The following is a 17027-nucleotide window of genomic DNA, read 5'->3' on the forward strand; positions in this document are numbered from 1 at the left end:
ATGATCCACTTCCACTTCCATGGTTCCATCCGCTGCCAAATCCACTCCCAGATATCTAAAACACTTTACTTCCTCCAGTTTTTCTCCATTCAAACTTACCTCCCAATTGACTTGACCCTCAACCCTACTGTACCTAATAACCTTGCTCTTATTCACATTTACTCTTAACTTTCTTCTTTCACACACTTTACCAAACTCAGTCACCAGCTTCTGCAGTTTCTCACATGAATCAGCCACCAGCGCTGTATCATCAGCGAACAACAACTGACTCACTTCCCAAGCTCTCTCATCCCCAAAAGACTTCATACTTGCCCCTCTTTCCAAAACTCTTGCATTCACCTCCCTAACAACCCCATCCATAAACAAATTAAACAACCATGGAGACATCACACACCCCTGCCGCAAACCTACATTCACTGAGAACCAATCACTTTCCTCTCTTCCTACACGTACACATGCCTTACATCCTCGATAAAAACTTTTCACTGCTTCTAACAACTTGCCTCCCACACCATATATTCTTAATACCTTCCACAGAGCATCTCTATCAACTCTATCATATGCCTTCTCCAGATCCATAAATGCTACATACAAATCCAATTGCTTTTCTAAGTATTTCTCACATACATTCTTCAAAGCAAACACCTGATCCACACATCCTCTACCACTTCTGAAACCACACTGCTCTTCCCCAATCTGATGCTCTGTACATGCCTTCACCCTCTCAATCAATACCCTCCCATATAATTTACCAGGAATACTCAACAAACTTATACCTCTGTAATTTGAGCACTCACTCTTATCCCCTTTGCCTTTGTACAATGGCACTATGCACGCATTCCGCCAATCCTCAGGCACCTCACCATGAGTCATACATACATTAAATAACCTTACCAACCAGTCAATAATACAGTCACCCCCTTTTTTAATAAATTCCACTGCAATACCATCCAAACCTGCTGCCTTGCCGGCTTTCATCTTCGGCAAAGCTTTTACTACCTCTTCTCTGTTTACCAAATCATTTTTCCTAACCCTCTCATATATATATATATATATATATATATATATATATATATATATATATATATATATATATATATATATATAAATATATATATGTGTGTGTGTGTGTGTGTGTGTGTGTGTGTGTGTGTGTGTGTGTGTGTGTGTGTGTGTGTGTGTAAGATGACCAAGGACAGCTTGACGAAGATATAGTTAACCACACACCAACCTGACTGGAGCGCAGGACTGGGAAGAAAACACTTGTGTTATTTGTTTCGTGGATGACTTCATAGCTTCTCTGACACAAAGTCACTAACACATCATTTCCCTGTTAGACTTCGCTGTACGTAAATCTATAGTTTTTTCTTATAATAATCTTGGGGTTTTGACTGACGGTGAGAAGAGTCAAGGGAAGGGGTAGCGCCACAAGACAGATTGGGGGAATGGGGCGGAAGAGGAAACATCAAAAGATGGATGAATGGGGGTAGGTTTAGAAATTGCCTTACCCCCTTTCGCAGACTGGTGATGGGTGAAAGAATGACTGAGATGGCGGTACACTGGAGTCTGTTAGAAGGGAAGGAGGATAGATGAATGGGAGAGGGGTGATGGGGCGGGTGATGGATGACGGAGGTGACAAAGGGTGGGTTATCGATGAAGGGATGATAAGGAATGGGACTGCTGTTGATAAATGAAGGGATGTTGAGGGTTTGATAGGATGACGGGACGAGAAAATGAGGAATCTGAAAGAGTGACGGATAAAAAGGACGGCTACTGTAGTGAGGGGTGGAACCTGAACCATGAAGCATGGGATAAAGACAGAGTGAAATACTTTTACATGGTCACGCCAGATCAGGCCACACTGTGAGGTGTGTGTGTGTGTGTGTGTGTGTGGAACAAAACGTGAGTAAACCCCCTACCGTGAGGCCGAGCTGGACGCCGTCTTCCAAGCAACAATCTATCATTATGAAGTTTTCATGAGTCTGGTTTTCGTAATATCTGAACCAGACAGACCTGGAAAACCTGGTGGAAAAGAAGCTAATCTACAGAGCTTCAACCTCTTCAGCGAGAGGGTACGGCTCTCGAGTAGGACGGTATGACCCTTGGGTCTAACTGCCTAGCCTTTGAACTGACTCTTCAATCACGTCAAAAACCAGGCCACCGCAGCCAAGAGGATGAGAGTGGAAGCGAACAGCAAGAGCCCAAATCCAGGTATCTGCTCATGTACTCCCAAGTCATGATGAGCCACTATGTTATCCACAAATGAGATGAAATTTCCAGAAATATACAGGAACGGTTGTGGTGTTAATGATCATGTTATGTACAACGTGATGTTAATTATCATGTTATGTACAACAAGTATCGTATCCACATGAACCTCAGTGCATTCCAGTGGAGACTTTTCAGTAGTTGGCAATAATGTAGGTTGTCAACGATGACTGCCAGCGCCCGTGCGTCTTAGCGTTCCTTCCAAGTTTGGGAGCGGTGGACTCATACGTTCCATGGGTCAAGAGTCATCAATCCAAGACAGATAACTTACTTGATCATTATGATTTAACTTTATACAGATTCTGTTCCCGTGAAGCTATTATGGTTGCCGTGAGAATTGGCGGGAGAAGCACTACCCAAGCCCTGAGCCGGAATGACAGATGATCCTTCCCTTCACTGGGTTCAATTCTCACACAAGCATCAGAAAGACAAGTCACACAATAGTGTTACCTGATACTCAAATAGGCTTTTGTCTGCCATGAAACGGGTGTCAAGTGCTGAACGTGTAAATCAATCGTGTATATTGTGTGCCACGACTGTCACAATGTTATACAGTTCACCCGCCACACAACCGTTGATCAAATCTGAACTCGACAAACCAATATTTGTCTTGTATGTTTGGTGCAAATCAACTAAAAACGTCGTGGGTAGGCCATACGTGTAACACAGTTAAGACAGAACCCCAACTCGGCAACGGTGGCAGGGAAGACAACGAGCAGGTCAGGCGCGGTGGGGAGGGAGGTGGTTGGACGCCCCTCGCTGGAACACGTCCAGACCTGCAGTGTGGTGGTGGTCGGACCCTGAGGATAATGTTACCCAACTGACCCCATCTTGATGCTACACCCCGACAAGGCAAGGGAAATGCACCTCAGCCTCATCCAGGTGTACAATAGCAGCACGGTGGAATCAGCATGCGAAAAAAAAAGTGCTAAAGTTCATGCTACTGTTTCAGAACTTTTGTTTTACTGATTTCATCAATACGAAACACAATCCAAAAGTTCAATATACTGATGGGCTAGCCTTAAAGAGGGTACGGGGCGATAAAATGTATATCTTCCTTATGGGCCTGACAAGCTCTCATCATTGGCCACCCACCACACTGCCTCCGACACATACATGATACCTGAGCGACATCCCCTGCGTCAAGAGAGAGAGAGAGAGAGAGAGAGAGAGAGAGAGAGGGGGGGGCAGCGGTGAGCAGCCGAGCGTGTCCATCCCGGGGGTGGAAACAATGACGGCGGCAACATAAACAAAGAACACGAGAATTGTCCCACACTGGTAAGCCCTTTGATCTCCTCTTAACCTAGTTCCGTGAAGTATATCAAGTAATACATTATGACTATTATTATTATTATCATTATTATTATTATTATTATTATTGTTATTATGTACAATCCTAGTATTCCTTCAAGCGGGATCCTGCAGCTCTTAGGCTGCACTACAATTATTAAACGTTTATTTCAATTATGTCTTCACCATTCATTGACCTCGTGTTATCGGTCAAATTCTCGCCTCTGTTATCGGCATTCGCAGACATCTCATATCTCCCCTTGATGTAATGCTCCCCACCCCAACACACACACACACACACACACACACACACACGACATCCACCTTAACACATTCCTCAACACTTTCCAGATGAGGCCCAGAACTGTGTGTATACTACCTCAAGGTTATGTCTTAAGACTCATATGGTCAGTGTAGAGAAAGATTGGCGTTAGTACCAACGTACATGCAAATGATCGACAGTACATGATCCCCATCCAAGAGTTACAGTTAAGTGAACACATAACCAGTAAATCTGCAACAGTTGACATAATATACCCACAGACACGCGCAACAATGTGCAGCGGAAACAGTCCCTGAATTTTTCCGATGTAAAGGCCACAAGCTGCCTGCTGCGTTTTTTTTTTTTTTTTTTTTTTTTTTACCGGGACGTTGGTACCGTGCCGAGAACTGATATATAGGTCAAGCTTACAGTACGACGACATTACCTCTCCCTCTGCTTGTGCAGGAGGAGCCATGATTAGATCGGGTAGAGGTACGAGTCCTAGAGGCAGGGGAGGAGGAATCGTGGTGGGAATACCCGTCATATGGCGCGAGGTGATCGAGCCATGGTATCTCGGGTAGTGTTGTAGCTTCTGCTTTAAGTTTCTCTGCTGAAGAGCTGACCGTTCGCCGAATTCGCCATCACCTAAGGCCAGGCAGGTCTCGATGGCCGCTGCGTCACGTAATTAGTTTTATGTGGCCGTAAACAACTTGAGGATGAGTGACTGTGATGCGTGTCTTTCCCTCTACTGCAAGAATATGAGACTACCTTCTTGTGTCTTTCCCTATCTACTACATCCCCCCCCCTTTTTTTAAGTTTATATTTCTACAGAAACTCAAAGCCCTTCTTTTTATTCTCTCACTTTTTTATTTATTAACTATATCAGGCCAAAATCTCAATGAGGGTTCCTGTCCGTTACGGGAGTCTACATACAAAACAAGGAATTAGTTTCAGCTAGTGTTGAGGTGGTAATGCATGTGTACTGGATTGGATGTACAAACTCGTAACCTGAACTACAGAGAAATGCCATTAAGTTCAGAAAGCACTTAAATGACTTATTACCGTATGTTCACTTAGGATGACGGAGACACCCAGCCCAAAGTCACGGAGTTAGGGTTATTGTTAAGAGATTCGAACAGGTTGGTTGCACACGCTACTAAAGACGACACTATGACGAAGAAATTGAAGCTTGTGAACCTAGATATCGACCTGTTTGTATAAATGCCTGACTATTTACCTTTAAAAAGTGATCAAAATAACGCAGATGTTAGGAATATTCTTAGGTGTGGCCACTCATGTTTTTTTTTTTAATGTCTTTCCAGAAGGATCCAAAGAAGATGCAGCACCCCAGAACAACAGTAAGTACCCCTGGACATCCTGGAATCCATCCACCCACCTAGTTTCCCCATATAATCATTTCTACCCACCCTGTACACGGCCATCATCCAACCATCCAACTGCTGTTCATCTTCCCCTCAGTTGACATCCACCCATCTCTCCCCGCACGCTGACATCCACCCATCTATCCCCGCACGTTGACATCCACCCATTTATCCCCGCACGCTGACATCCACCCATCTCTCCCCGCACGCTGACATCCACCCATCTATACCCGCAAGCTGACATCCACCCATCTATACCCGCACGTTGACATCCACCCATCTATACCCGCATGCTGACATCCACCCATCTATCCCCGCATGTTGACATCCACCCATCTATCCCCGCACGCTGACATCCACCCATCTATACCCGCATGCTGACATCCACCCATCTATACCCGCACGCTGACATCCACCCATCTACCCCCGCACGCTGACATCCACCCATCTATACCCGCACGCTGACATCCACCCATCTATACCCGCACGCTGACATCCACCCATCTATACCCGCACGTTGACATCCACCCATCTATCCCCGCACGCTGACATCCACCCATCTATACCCGCACGCTGACATCCACCCATCTATACCCGCACGCTGACATCCACCCATCTATACCCGCACGTTGACATCCACCCATCTATCCCCGCACGCTGACATCCACCCATCTATACCCGCACGTTGACATCCACCCATCTATACCCGCACGCTGACATCCACCCATCTATCCCCGCACGCTGACATCCACCCATCTATCCCCGCATGTTGACATCCACCCATCTATACCCGCATGCTGACATCCACCCATCTATCCCCGCACGCTGACATCCACCCATCTATACCCGCATGCTGACATCCATCCATCTATACCCGCATGCTGACATCCACCCATCTATCCCCGCACGCTGACATCCACACCTCTATCCCGTTTTGACCTACGCCAGACGTCTGCCCATTACTAAGGCGTCCACCGCTGATACAGACAATCGAGGTCGTGACATGCCCTGGCGTGCGCAAGTACCAGCGTCACTGAAACTTTCCTGATAATTCTTTACTGCTCCCTCGATCGCGTTCTATGACAGAAAGTCGCTATCCAAATTGCAGCAACAAACGACTACTGTCTTAGGTATCACCGAACGCCACTTGCTTGTGGTTTAAATCTGCGAATGAAAAGTCACTTTCGGCGAGGTTCTATCAACCTTTGCTGACGAAAAGAACTACAGTCTTGTGGAATTTATCATATCAAAGGAGTCCATCATCTCCCTGCTACTGGAAGTAGCACAGCCTTGAAACTAAAGGAACCCTGCGTTTCTGGAGTTGTATGATAAGGATAACCAACCTACTATGTGAAGCCTCCCTTGTATAAAATAGGCTTAAATTTTTCAAGATAGGCCTCTTACAACAGCCACGTCCTTGTACGTATGCAACACTCCTCCATAATCATCCAGGATCCAGTCAAGACCCACCCGCCAGATGACGGTCAGGAACGTTCTCTCATCTCATTAACATCTATCTAAATAGAGATAACATCACTTCCAGAACTTCCCTAAATACGGAACTGACGAGTTCTTTGGTATCATCTAACTTCATTCTCCCGGTGACAACACGAATCACAGATTGGTTCCTTTGCTGACTGACGTCCAGATACGACTCATCATCATACTTCTTTTGTTTACTTCCATTACTACTCGAGCCCCACACCCTAGGACAACACTGGTGCAGATTTCTTCCCTCAGCGTGGCTCCACCCGGCTTGAGGAACTGTTATCTCAACCTTTAATTCTCCTCCATCCCTGTGCTGCTGAACAAGGCGAGTTTCCCGACATATTGCAACCTTCCCTTCCGCTCCGGCACCGACCGGACGCTGCTTTGAGAAATAATTCTAGTTTCACTTTCCCGAATCCCTCGTTTACACACACATCCCGCTCTTGCATATATATATATATTTCCCGATGTTCTTCCAGCCCTCCAATATTATCTCCGTCTTATTATTCCATTATCAATTTGCCCTAAGCCAGAGCTGAGCACTGTTGCCACTGTCTGCAGGAAGTGGTCATCTTTCAGACCAACTTTAACTTAGTCTTTACCCCCTGGCCTCCTACGTCCGCCACCTGGAGCTTCCGTCGCTCACCAGCTTGTGCTGCTTAGGATCATTATTACCACCACCCCCGCCACCACAACGCACAATTTAGTTTACAATAGTATGACATTTACTGTTTCGTTACATCATAAGCTTAACTTGTCCAACAGTCCGTTAGTATTCCTGCTTTTTACCACTATAACTGTGTCGTCAGCACTTTAGGTGAATACGCAGTGTATACAGACTCGGTTAACACATTACATTTGTACCTTTGTTTCATAAGGACTATAACTGTTCAGAACAGTTCCTCGGTCAAAGCAAATTTCAATGTAGTAATACTGACATCCGCTCGACTGACGCTGTAATTTCGTACGTATGGAATTTTTATTTTCTTTTAAAGCTTTTTTTGCCCTTAAAGATTCTTGCTTTACATGCGATGTAACTTTGTGACAGGCCATGCTTGTGACGCGCTCACGCTATCCTGAGGTACTGATATCTGAGGAGAATGACATGCTATACCATTTGGCATTGCCATATCCGTTTATATGTTCAACTCAGATATTCTTGTGATGGAGAAGAAACCAGCGCACACACACACACACACACACACACACGATATGAACACCTGGTGATATGATCGCTATTCCTGCCAGGCGAAGCTAACGGGTGCAATGAACAAGGTCGACAGATCGGGTGCATCCGTCACCAAGGCTGGCCAGTGTCCCACCGTCCTGTGCAACCGTACGTCCTCGTTTGTTGATCGTATATAATTACCCACAGAACCAGGACTATCGACAATATTGATCTGATAAAATCCGTTAACTGATCAGTCAAAAAAGACATGAAACTCTCTTAAATAATATTTGTGCGTTTGGGCAACAATAATTATGGGTTACATTACAACAATGAATATAACAACAGTTCTGCATGAGCTATTCATTAAAAAAAAAAAAAAGATTACAGCAAGCTGCAACTGCTGTTAGCATCATGTCATTTTATCGCTGCTTACAAAAACGGTAAAGCGGTACAAAACGTCTAATATGCCATATGTACATCAGCAGATGGGAGACTAGAGAACGGAAATACACTAAAGCAATCCTCTCTGCCAGGAGCAGCGCGTGGACTTGGGGAGGGAAAAAACTATAATGATCACTCAACAAAAGCAACTTTTTGTCCTGTGTTATTTGGCGTAAATCTTCCATATCACTCACTTCCTACCCCAAGTACGGGGAATGAACGGCGACTAATTACGCACTAATTATCAAATAACGGACTAGACAGCAACACTTGCTACCATGATCCGCAGAAAGGTCTAACAACATCCACGTTTATCTGCCAAGTTAGCCTCTCAAAGTGAAATGTACACAGATACCTTTTGGTCTCACAAACGTATATATAATTCTTTGTACGGACTTGCCTAAGGCCCGCCCGTCCTAGGCTACCTTGTGACCAGCACCAGCCCTCCCTCCCTACTTGAATGATTCACGCCACAACTCTAGGATTACTCATCACAAGTGTGACATATTTATTCAAATGAAGTAATATGTACAGAAAAATCACACTTAAATATGTCAGGATATCTAGACCTGTGTTTCCAAGACTGTACATCTTTCTTCATTTTGTCAAGGATGCGTAGTATCACTCGTTGGTCCGAGGTAACCTTCAACCCACCTGCTATGACACAAGGCAAGCAAAGTGACTTCCTGCCAATGCATGACCGTAACGTTTTTACACTTTTTCCAGTTCTCAACTGATTTTTATTTTAGTCAATAACCGAGGCATTTAATGAGGAAAGGGATCATCCGATACTTCCATCTTGACGACAAACCACACAAACTCACTAAAGCAAATGAATACATAAACACCATGAGCAATATCTCGGATATAATTCATTATCTGTTTTCCAAAAAAAAAAAAAAAAAAATTATGAAAAAAAACAAAAGTTTAGTGGAACTTTGTTTTACCCTGGAAGAGTTTTACTGTAAACATTCTATAAAGCTGGCTCCTATTCCTAACACACATCGATATGGCCTGTTTAACGAGCAAGACAGAAGGTAATACACTCCATTTAATCAGAAACGTTCGTTGCACAGATAGGTCGAGATGACCAATGCTAACAGAACCTGAACGTCGTTACAAGTGAGGTAACAAGACATACAACGAACGTATATGTGATGCAGTAATCTCACATAAGCAAAATCTAACAAAAACAAAAAAAATAAACTCGATCCCCTTACTTATTCATGCAACCATTACCTCTGACATCCGGCCTAACAATATGTTAATATGAAGGCAACACGTAACTCGCTTAAACAGGTTGCGTTGTCATAAGCCCAGGACGTGCTTATAAAGAAACCACGGCTGCATCTGACTCATCTCTTATTCCCTGTCCGTGCTACCCATTCGTCCGCGGCTCAGATCTTACCTTGTTGTTATTCCCAGCCATGGTTTGCCACTCTCGTAAGAATTAACGATGTCGTTCATGTTGAATCACTGCCCTAATCATTAATGCATCAGCCGCTGACAACAGCCTTGAAATTAATAACAAAACTTCATTCGCTTCAAAACAATGACGGACAAAATATTGTTGGCCGCGGGAATACAACATGGTGCCCCAGCAGTAGAAAAAACGTCACTTGGGAAGAGAGGATATGGTCGAAGGGTGTTATCATGGCACCTACAAGACACCAATTTTTTGGATGCAAGTAAGGCATGTCGGCCTTGAAATAAGTTTTGAGGCCATCAAAGGCCACTTATGAAAAATCCTAACATTTTACACTTTGTTCACTGCACTCGTCCAAAATAAGCAACCTAACAGCCTCAAATTAGAAAGAAGGCAACTCAGAATGACAGGTACCACAGCCTGGCCTTGATTCCCAGCGAGGGCCTCCTTTCAAAGTGATTTAAATCATTTATTAAAAAAAAAAAAAATCAATCCCCGTGGAGTCCAGGGAACCCCAGCTAGTCCATATCAGAAAGGATGCTAGTGTTACCCACGATCTCCTCGCAGGAAGCTACTTCCAGTAGTAGGAAATCATTGACTCTGGAGTGAGTTCTTTGACGAGACTGTATTCCCAATGACACAGCCTCGCCAAAGTAACTTTAGTGAGCGTAACCTGATGAGGGCGAAGCCCGGTAACTTTATATATATATATATATATATATATATATGTGTGTGTGTGTGTGTGTGACGCGATAATACTGCGTCTGTAACCAGCAAACGTACACACGCTTCTCGCGAACTCTGCCACATACTCGGAATGTGAGGTTGTCGCGGCACGGTGAGGATGAGTCATGCGGTCGGCACCTGCGCCGCCGCTACTATTGCCCTCGGTCGCCAATTTTTTGTGATAAACACACAACTACCATTACCCTACACACCAGTAGTTTCTATCTCTCTTTTCTTTCGAATTTTTAACGAGAAATTTCCGTGATATTTTACAGGTATGTTTGTTTTGAAGTTATGATTTACGAACGTTGTCAAAGTGGCTGGGTAGTGTAACGAAGTCATAATAGGGTGGGTCAATGGGAACGTTCGCTGCGATCAACAAAGAAAATGTAAGCTAATACAATTCAGTGTATTTCAAGATCTCAAGCAATTCTTTTTCCTTTTGCATAACCAATTAAACATGCGAGGATGCCTAACTGCGGGGCACAACATACTAGGCAAGCTGATGATTTTGGAGAGGATGATTAAAGGAAGGAAAACCTACTGGTGGGGGCCATAGGTCGTGCCAACAGGATATGAAGGATGTTTAAATTCTGGAGGATTATGTTATTTTGCGAAATGTTGAGGGAAAGTTAGTTTCATGAAAATCAAAAATAACTTTAGTGTGGTCTATATGCTAAACAAAGAACGGAAATGGGATCATGTAATCATAAGTAAATATTCTATGAAAGATAAGTAATTGTGATCAGGTTTTCAAGTGCTGGAACACTGATACCTTGATGGAACGCCGTGGGACCAGTTTAACCGCCTTGCACGACCATGACAACTGTGTTATTCAAGTATCAGTCTCCTAAGTGGTCATGTACTTGAAGAACTTTGTCTTAACTTGTTATGCGAAAACAAGCAACGTCTTTTGGCATTCTACTCTTGGATTAATGGCAATCCTGGAAGTGGGTGGGCGGGGGTCAGGCAGAGAGTGAAGTCATCGTTATTCAGACCACCAGCGCCAACCACCCACCGCCCACCGCTCCTGGCCGGCCCAGGCCACTCCCTCACCTCCCGCGGCTATGCTGACTCAACGCTGGACTTACCTCTCTTGGAGGCACTACCCCTTACCCCCCTACCCATCACCAACACGGAACCCATTTAAAAAATTTAGAAATTTCTTCCAAAATAGCAGACGAACCTCATCCACAAAATGGTCACAGCCACACACCTTACACATCTGTATATACAAAACACTTGCTCCATCAACAACACACCCTTGACACACACACACACACAAACACACCTGGCTCCGTCTACAATACATACATTTTCTCCGTCCAAAAAGCACACGCCTGGCCCTATCCACAACACACACTTGGCTCCGTCAACAGCACGAAAGCCAGACCCCGTTCACAACAGAAACACTTACAGTCCTAACCACAAAACATGCACCTGATTTCGTCCATATCACACACACACACACACACACACACACACACACACACACACACACACACACCTGCCTCGTCCATAACACACATACCTCCCCCATCCACAACACACACACACCTGACTCCTTCCATAACACAAAGGCTTTAGTCCACAACCTACACACCTAACCGTAACCATAGTACATACACCTGGCCCCGATCGCAACATATCAACCCAGCCCAGTCCACAACAAACGCACTCGCCCCGTCCACAACACACACATCTACAATACACTCGTATCTACCCCGTCCACCACACAACAATTACCCTCACCGCAGAAACTGACTTTCAAATCCTTGACAGTAAAAGTCCGGCTGATTTCGGCATTATAGCATCCTCCCTTTCCCTTTGCCTTGCCAAAGCTGGGTCGAGCAACTATAGCTGGGCATACTAAGCAGGAAAAAGTTGGCTGTAGATGCAAGGGATGTGCGTGTGTGGTGGAGTGAGGTGGGGGGGGGGGGGTAGGTTCAAGATAGGAACCAGGGGATGAGAATGGTTGGATATAATGTCATCTTATCTTGAACTTTGCCAAAGTATAAGCAAAGTTACCTCTTAGGTCACTGTCGTTACGTTCTATTGCGGTTTTCACAACAACTACCATTTTGTTGTCTTCATAATTAAATCGTTGTTTTCTTTTCCTGTGGTGGTGTTGTGCATATGTTAGTGTTCAGCTCTCACCATGATCAGCTGGGCGTCAAGAATGAATCTGACAAGCCTCCGGGAGGGTGACACTTGCGCCCAGCCTTCAGTATCTGCAGCCAGTGGGGCTGCCGGGGAGGGTGTATTACCCACGACTGATGGAGAGCGGCAGGCCGGTGGCCTTGATCTCTACACTATCAGGTACTGGTTAGGAGCCAGCCACAATGCCGCCGTGTGCCTAGACACTCCAGCAGGGCAACACCCAACAGGTTCCCTTCATATACATATAATGGTGTTGTTGTAATCGTAACACTACATCCGGAACAGTGGCGCACCACTCACTCAGCAACTGTTTATCTTGCTTCACTCTAGTTTACACCGAAGCATATTTTACGAGATAAACATTCATTCGTACAAAAAAGTACGATGATTAGTGACATTGTAGACTGCACCAAGTATATTCAAATGACAGCCAACCATAGTGTCATCATAACATTGGGCCATTGTGAACAATACCTGAAAGTTACATACAACCGGAGAGTGGATGATGGTTTCCTGTACAACAGTACAGGATCATTCCACTACAACCGTTGCTTCGAGCGAAGTGGACATTGAAATTTGGTTACGTCACCGTGAGCGAGATCACACATTAAAAAACCGTCGTGCCTTTCCCATTTAAAGTTCAATCTTTTTTTTTTTTTCGTAAAGTTACCACAAGCATTATATAGTTCATGGATGCAGCAGAGTCCAAAACAATGAAAATCAAATGCCAAAGATCTAGAGCAAATGTCAGGATGTAAAATTCGACTCTGATCTTTATACGCAGATCCCTTATGGTGTCAAAATTATGAGCAGTTCCGTCTCTTACGTAATAAAACTGGTTCAAATGTTTCTCTAACTACTTCACAGGAATGCCCTTTGCACACAGCTTTAACGTGACATCATAGGAGCAACGTTTGAATGAAGGGAAACGTAATTCAAAATGGGTTCGAACGTTAATTAGTATTCAAGAGTATAATTACAGATGTGTAAAATATTCATGAGGGACCACAGTACATCTATACATACCCCAGACACTGTAAAGGTCTACACACAGTGAATGGGTCAGAAATCATTTGTTGCTTAAGAGAATATTGTCTTACCTCAGGATTGGCAACGATGGAGACGGCTATCGGAGAGCTGCGGGTGATGACGGGCGTCCTGCTAGCGCTGGTGTTGCTCCTGCTGCTGGCCGTGGTGGCACTCTTCCTACACGTCTCCAAGACATTCCCAACCTTCCACCTCCCCGTCTTCTTCCGCAACAAGAGCGATATCCAGGAGAAGCCGCCCCACAAGCCCTGCAACGGCGTGGATCCCAACACTACGGTGGTCATCATGCCCAACAGCCATGTAAGTTGATCCTTCCCTTCCCTCGACGTGTGTCACACACTCACCCTACACCAGCCACCCTCGTCGCACTCATGATTCATTTGACGAATGAATGAGAGAATCTTAACACTGTTACGGACTGGGTGCTATATTCAAAATGCTTTTAAAGGCGAGGCTTCATGAATATTGTTAAGTGTTTGACTTACTTAGGGGTCTATACTGATTAGTTCCTAAAATGTCGGTCAGTGAATATTGGGCTGTGTATTTAAGTGAATACATGAAGTGTGCTCCTCACTCACATATGCATGACTCATGAGGTGGTATTTTCCCAGGGGAACCGGAGTCCAGTGGCCAAACGAGCCTCCATGAGCAAGTCAGCACGCGGGCCCACTGAGGACAGCTTGGGGCTACATGACCTTGAGCCTCGGCCCTTCAGAACCCGTCAGCCCTCAGAGTCAACCTGTCCAGAGGAGACAAGCGATATGCCTGAACACGCCTACGACAACCTGGCCCTCTCTACCTCCACCCTCCACAATACCTCAAACTCCTCCACGGACACACTTGGCCCCTCCGTGTCTGTCAACACCCTGGAAACCACATTGCCTTCCGTCAACCACCACCCATCCACGGACGGGGGTACTACCCAGGTGTGAGGGCGGAGGCAGGGTTGATACTCCCTTCAGCTGGCGACACAGTCAAGGTCCAGGAACGTCCCTTGGGTCACCTCGGTCCACAAATCGTAGCCTACACTGGAGGCATAGGACCTCTGTACGGTACGGTAAACTGATGTGGCGCATCGAGAATGAAACGTTCGCAGTAATGATGAACGAGGAGCGAAATGTTCCCTTCATTTGAGGTGCCCGTCCACATCTACGGTCACCAGAGGGTTCAAACTTTGCTCTGAACCACCGTTGTGTCAAATGAAGAGATCTTTGTGCGGTCTACAACAGCTTTACTGATTACCTGATGACATAGAACACTTACCAGACTGCAGACGACGACTTCCCAGAGTCGAGGTAGAACCTCTTCTGTATGCCTCCGATGGTCGCAGGCGAAGTTCGAAGACAAATATCTTCCTTCATCGATTACTGCAATATTCGGTCTGTGTGGCTCAGTTGGGGAGTGTTGGGCTTTCCCGGTGTATAATACTGACTGACTCGTCACCTAGGCGGAAAGAACATTTTTTGAGTGCAAATGCCTCGATTTCTGTTCGGAATTATAATCAGTGGTTACACCCCAAATCAATGCGATCTGTTGTAACTAGATTATCAGACGGTGTCACAGTGTGGTCGCACTGTGTTGCAAGTGGGGCGGGACACAGCTTCGTCAGGACGAGGTGATGGCAGGCACCTCCTCCCCGAGTCTTTATACATTCCAAGACTACAGTTACGGCTCAAAAATTACTGTGATAAACTTATGAACAAGTCAGTATAAAGGAACAGTATTACAGTAATGGACAAAGTTAACACTGATGGCAAGAGGTTTACTGCAGAGCGTAAGTTGTGATAAGTTTGGGTGCCAAGGTCCCTATCTACACCAAGTGGGCCCTCTAGTATGTTACGGGCCCAGTTTACTGTGGGCACTACATGAAACAGGTCTTATCTACTGTGGGCCCTCTGTGCCAAGGGCCTTGTACACTGTGGGCCCCAACAGGTTTCAACCGTGTCAAGAATCTCAGCTATCAAGAAAATTCCCTACCACATGTCCAGCAAACAACATTACCGTATCTATAAAGCCATGTATTTTGCTATGTGGCCTTATGTCTACAGAGCATCGCTCATATTTGTGAGATACAATATTCAGGTAATTTTGAAATGATTTTGGTGTAGAAGTGCCCCTTTGCTCAACATGCATCTACAGTGTACAATATTAAGGTCATAAATTTCTCACTATTGAATGACATCAAGAAGTCACTACTCTACATTAAGATGGTTATTGTACTAGATAATAAGGCTAAAGGATTCTCATGTGTTGAGCAGAGTGGTTGTGGTCTGTGTTTGTTGTGGGTAGTAAGATTCCATATCCAAACTTGTTGTCATGGAACATATATCAGATAATTCTTAGCGTTGATAGTACACAAACTAACAATATACAGCCGTTATTAATGATGTAAATAAAGGGATACAAGAGAATTTAGGGAGACTGAAGATGTATATACAATGTTCATGGTCTAAAACCGTTAGTCTTACTAACATTTTCTGTGAATAAGTGATTTTTTTTTCTACCATATGAAAGCTTGTGACTTTATCTTTGGCGCAAATGACTTTACAGGTGTGTCTTAAGGATAAGTGGGAAGCAATAAAAGTTATCTTTGCTCACACCAGAGGAGTTTATTCCTGTCCGTGATGATGCATATTCTCTGTGACAGATGGACCTTTTGACAGGAAGAATATTTGTACATTAACCTCCATCCACATTAAGGCCCCACATACCTTTCCGAGGTTTCCCCCGGCTGCTTCATACGGTTAGTTCAGTCCACTGACAGCACGTCGTCCCCTGTATACCACTTCGCTCCAATTCACTATATCCCAAGTACGCATTTCATTCCCCTGCACATACATTCAGGCCCGAAGCACTCCAAATCATTTTCACAACGTCCTTGTTTCCAAAGTGGTCTCCCCTTTCTTGCCCCTACCACTTCTGACACACATATCGTCTTTGTCTACCTCTCCTTACTCATTCTCTGACACACATATCGTCTTTGTCTACCTCTCCTTACTCATTCTCTTTAAATGTTCAAATTATCAACACACCGACATCATTTCTCTCAACCATACTTTTCTTATTACCACATCCCTCTTACCCAATTATTTCTCACTCAATCAAGTTTACCCGACATAAGTTTACCCTACATTAGGTTGGGTTGGGTTTCGTTTGGCCGAAATTGAACTAAAGTTTCCTACCTTATCTAAATGGGTAGAACATGAAATAACATTATTCACATTCGTAAGGCATGTGTTATGTAGCGATGATTCTGAGTTCACTACAAGAAAATCGAAGTGACTTTATTACACTTTCACAGACGCGTAAATTTGTTTCACACAAAATTTCTGTCACGGGTAATAGTGAGCGGTAATCCCGAGGAGT

The 17027-nt window shown here is 44.7% G+C and overlaps 1 protein-coding gene across 6 annotated transcripts in view; it reads left to right on the forward strand.

Moving 5' to 3' along the window:
• The window catches only part of LOC139764091 (uncharacterized), a 29974-nt gene extending 13714 nt beyond the window's left edge, over positions 1 to 16260 (forward strand). For all 6 annotated transcript variants that reach the window (XM_071690586.1, XM_071690587.1, XM_071690582.1 and 3 more), the window contains exons 3-5: positions 5143 to 5178; positions 13720 to 13961; positions 14273 to 16260. In XM_071690586.1, the coding sequence (XP_071546687.1) occupies positions 5143 to 5178; positions 13720 to 13961; positions 14273 to 14593 (599 nt within the window). In that variant the 3' untranslated portion in view covers positions 14594 to 16260. The remainder of the gene's footprint in view (positions 1 to 5142; positions 5179 to 13719; positions 13962 to 14272) is intronic.
• Positions 16261 to 17027: the final 767 nt, after the last annotated feature.

This window comes from Panulirus ornatus, chromosome 48 (assembly GCF_036320965.1).
Source record: "Panulirus ornatus isolate Po-2019 chromosome 48, ASM3632096v1, whole genome shotgun sequence".
Taxonomy (NCBI): Eukaryota; Metazoa; Arthropoda; class Malacostraca; order Decapoda; family Palinuridae; genus Panulirus; species Panulirus ornatus.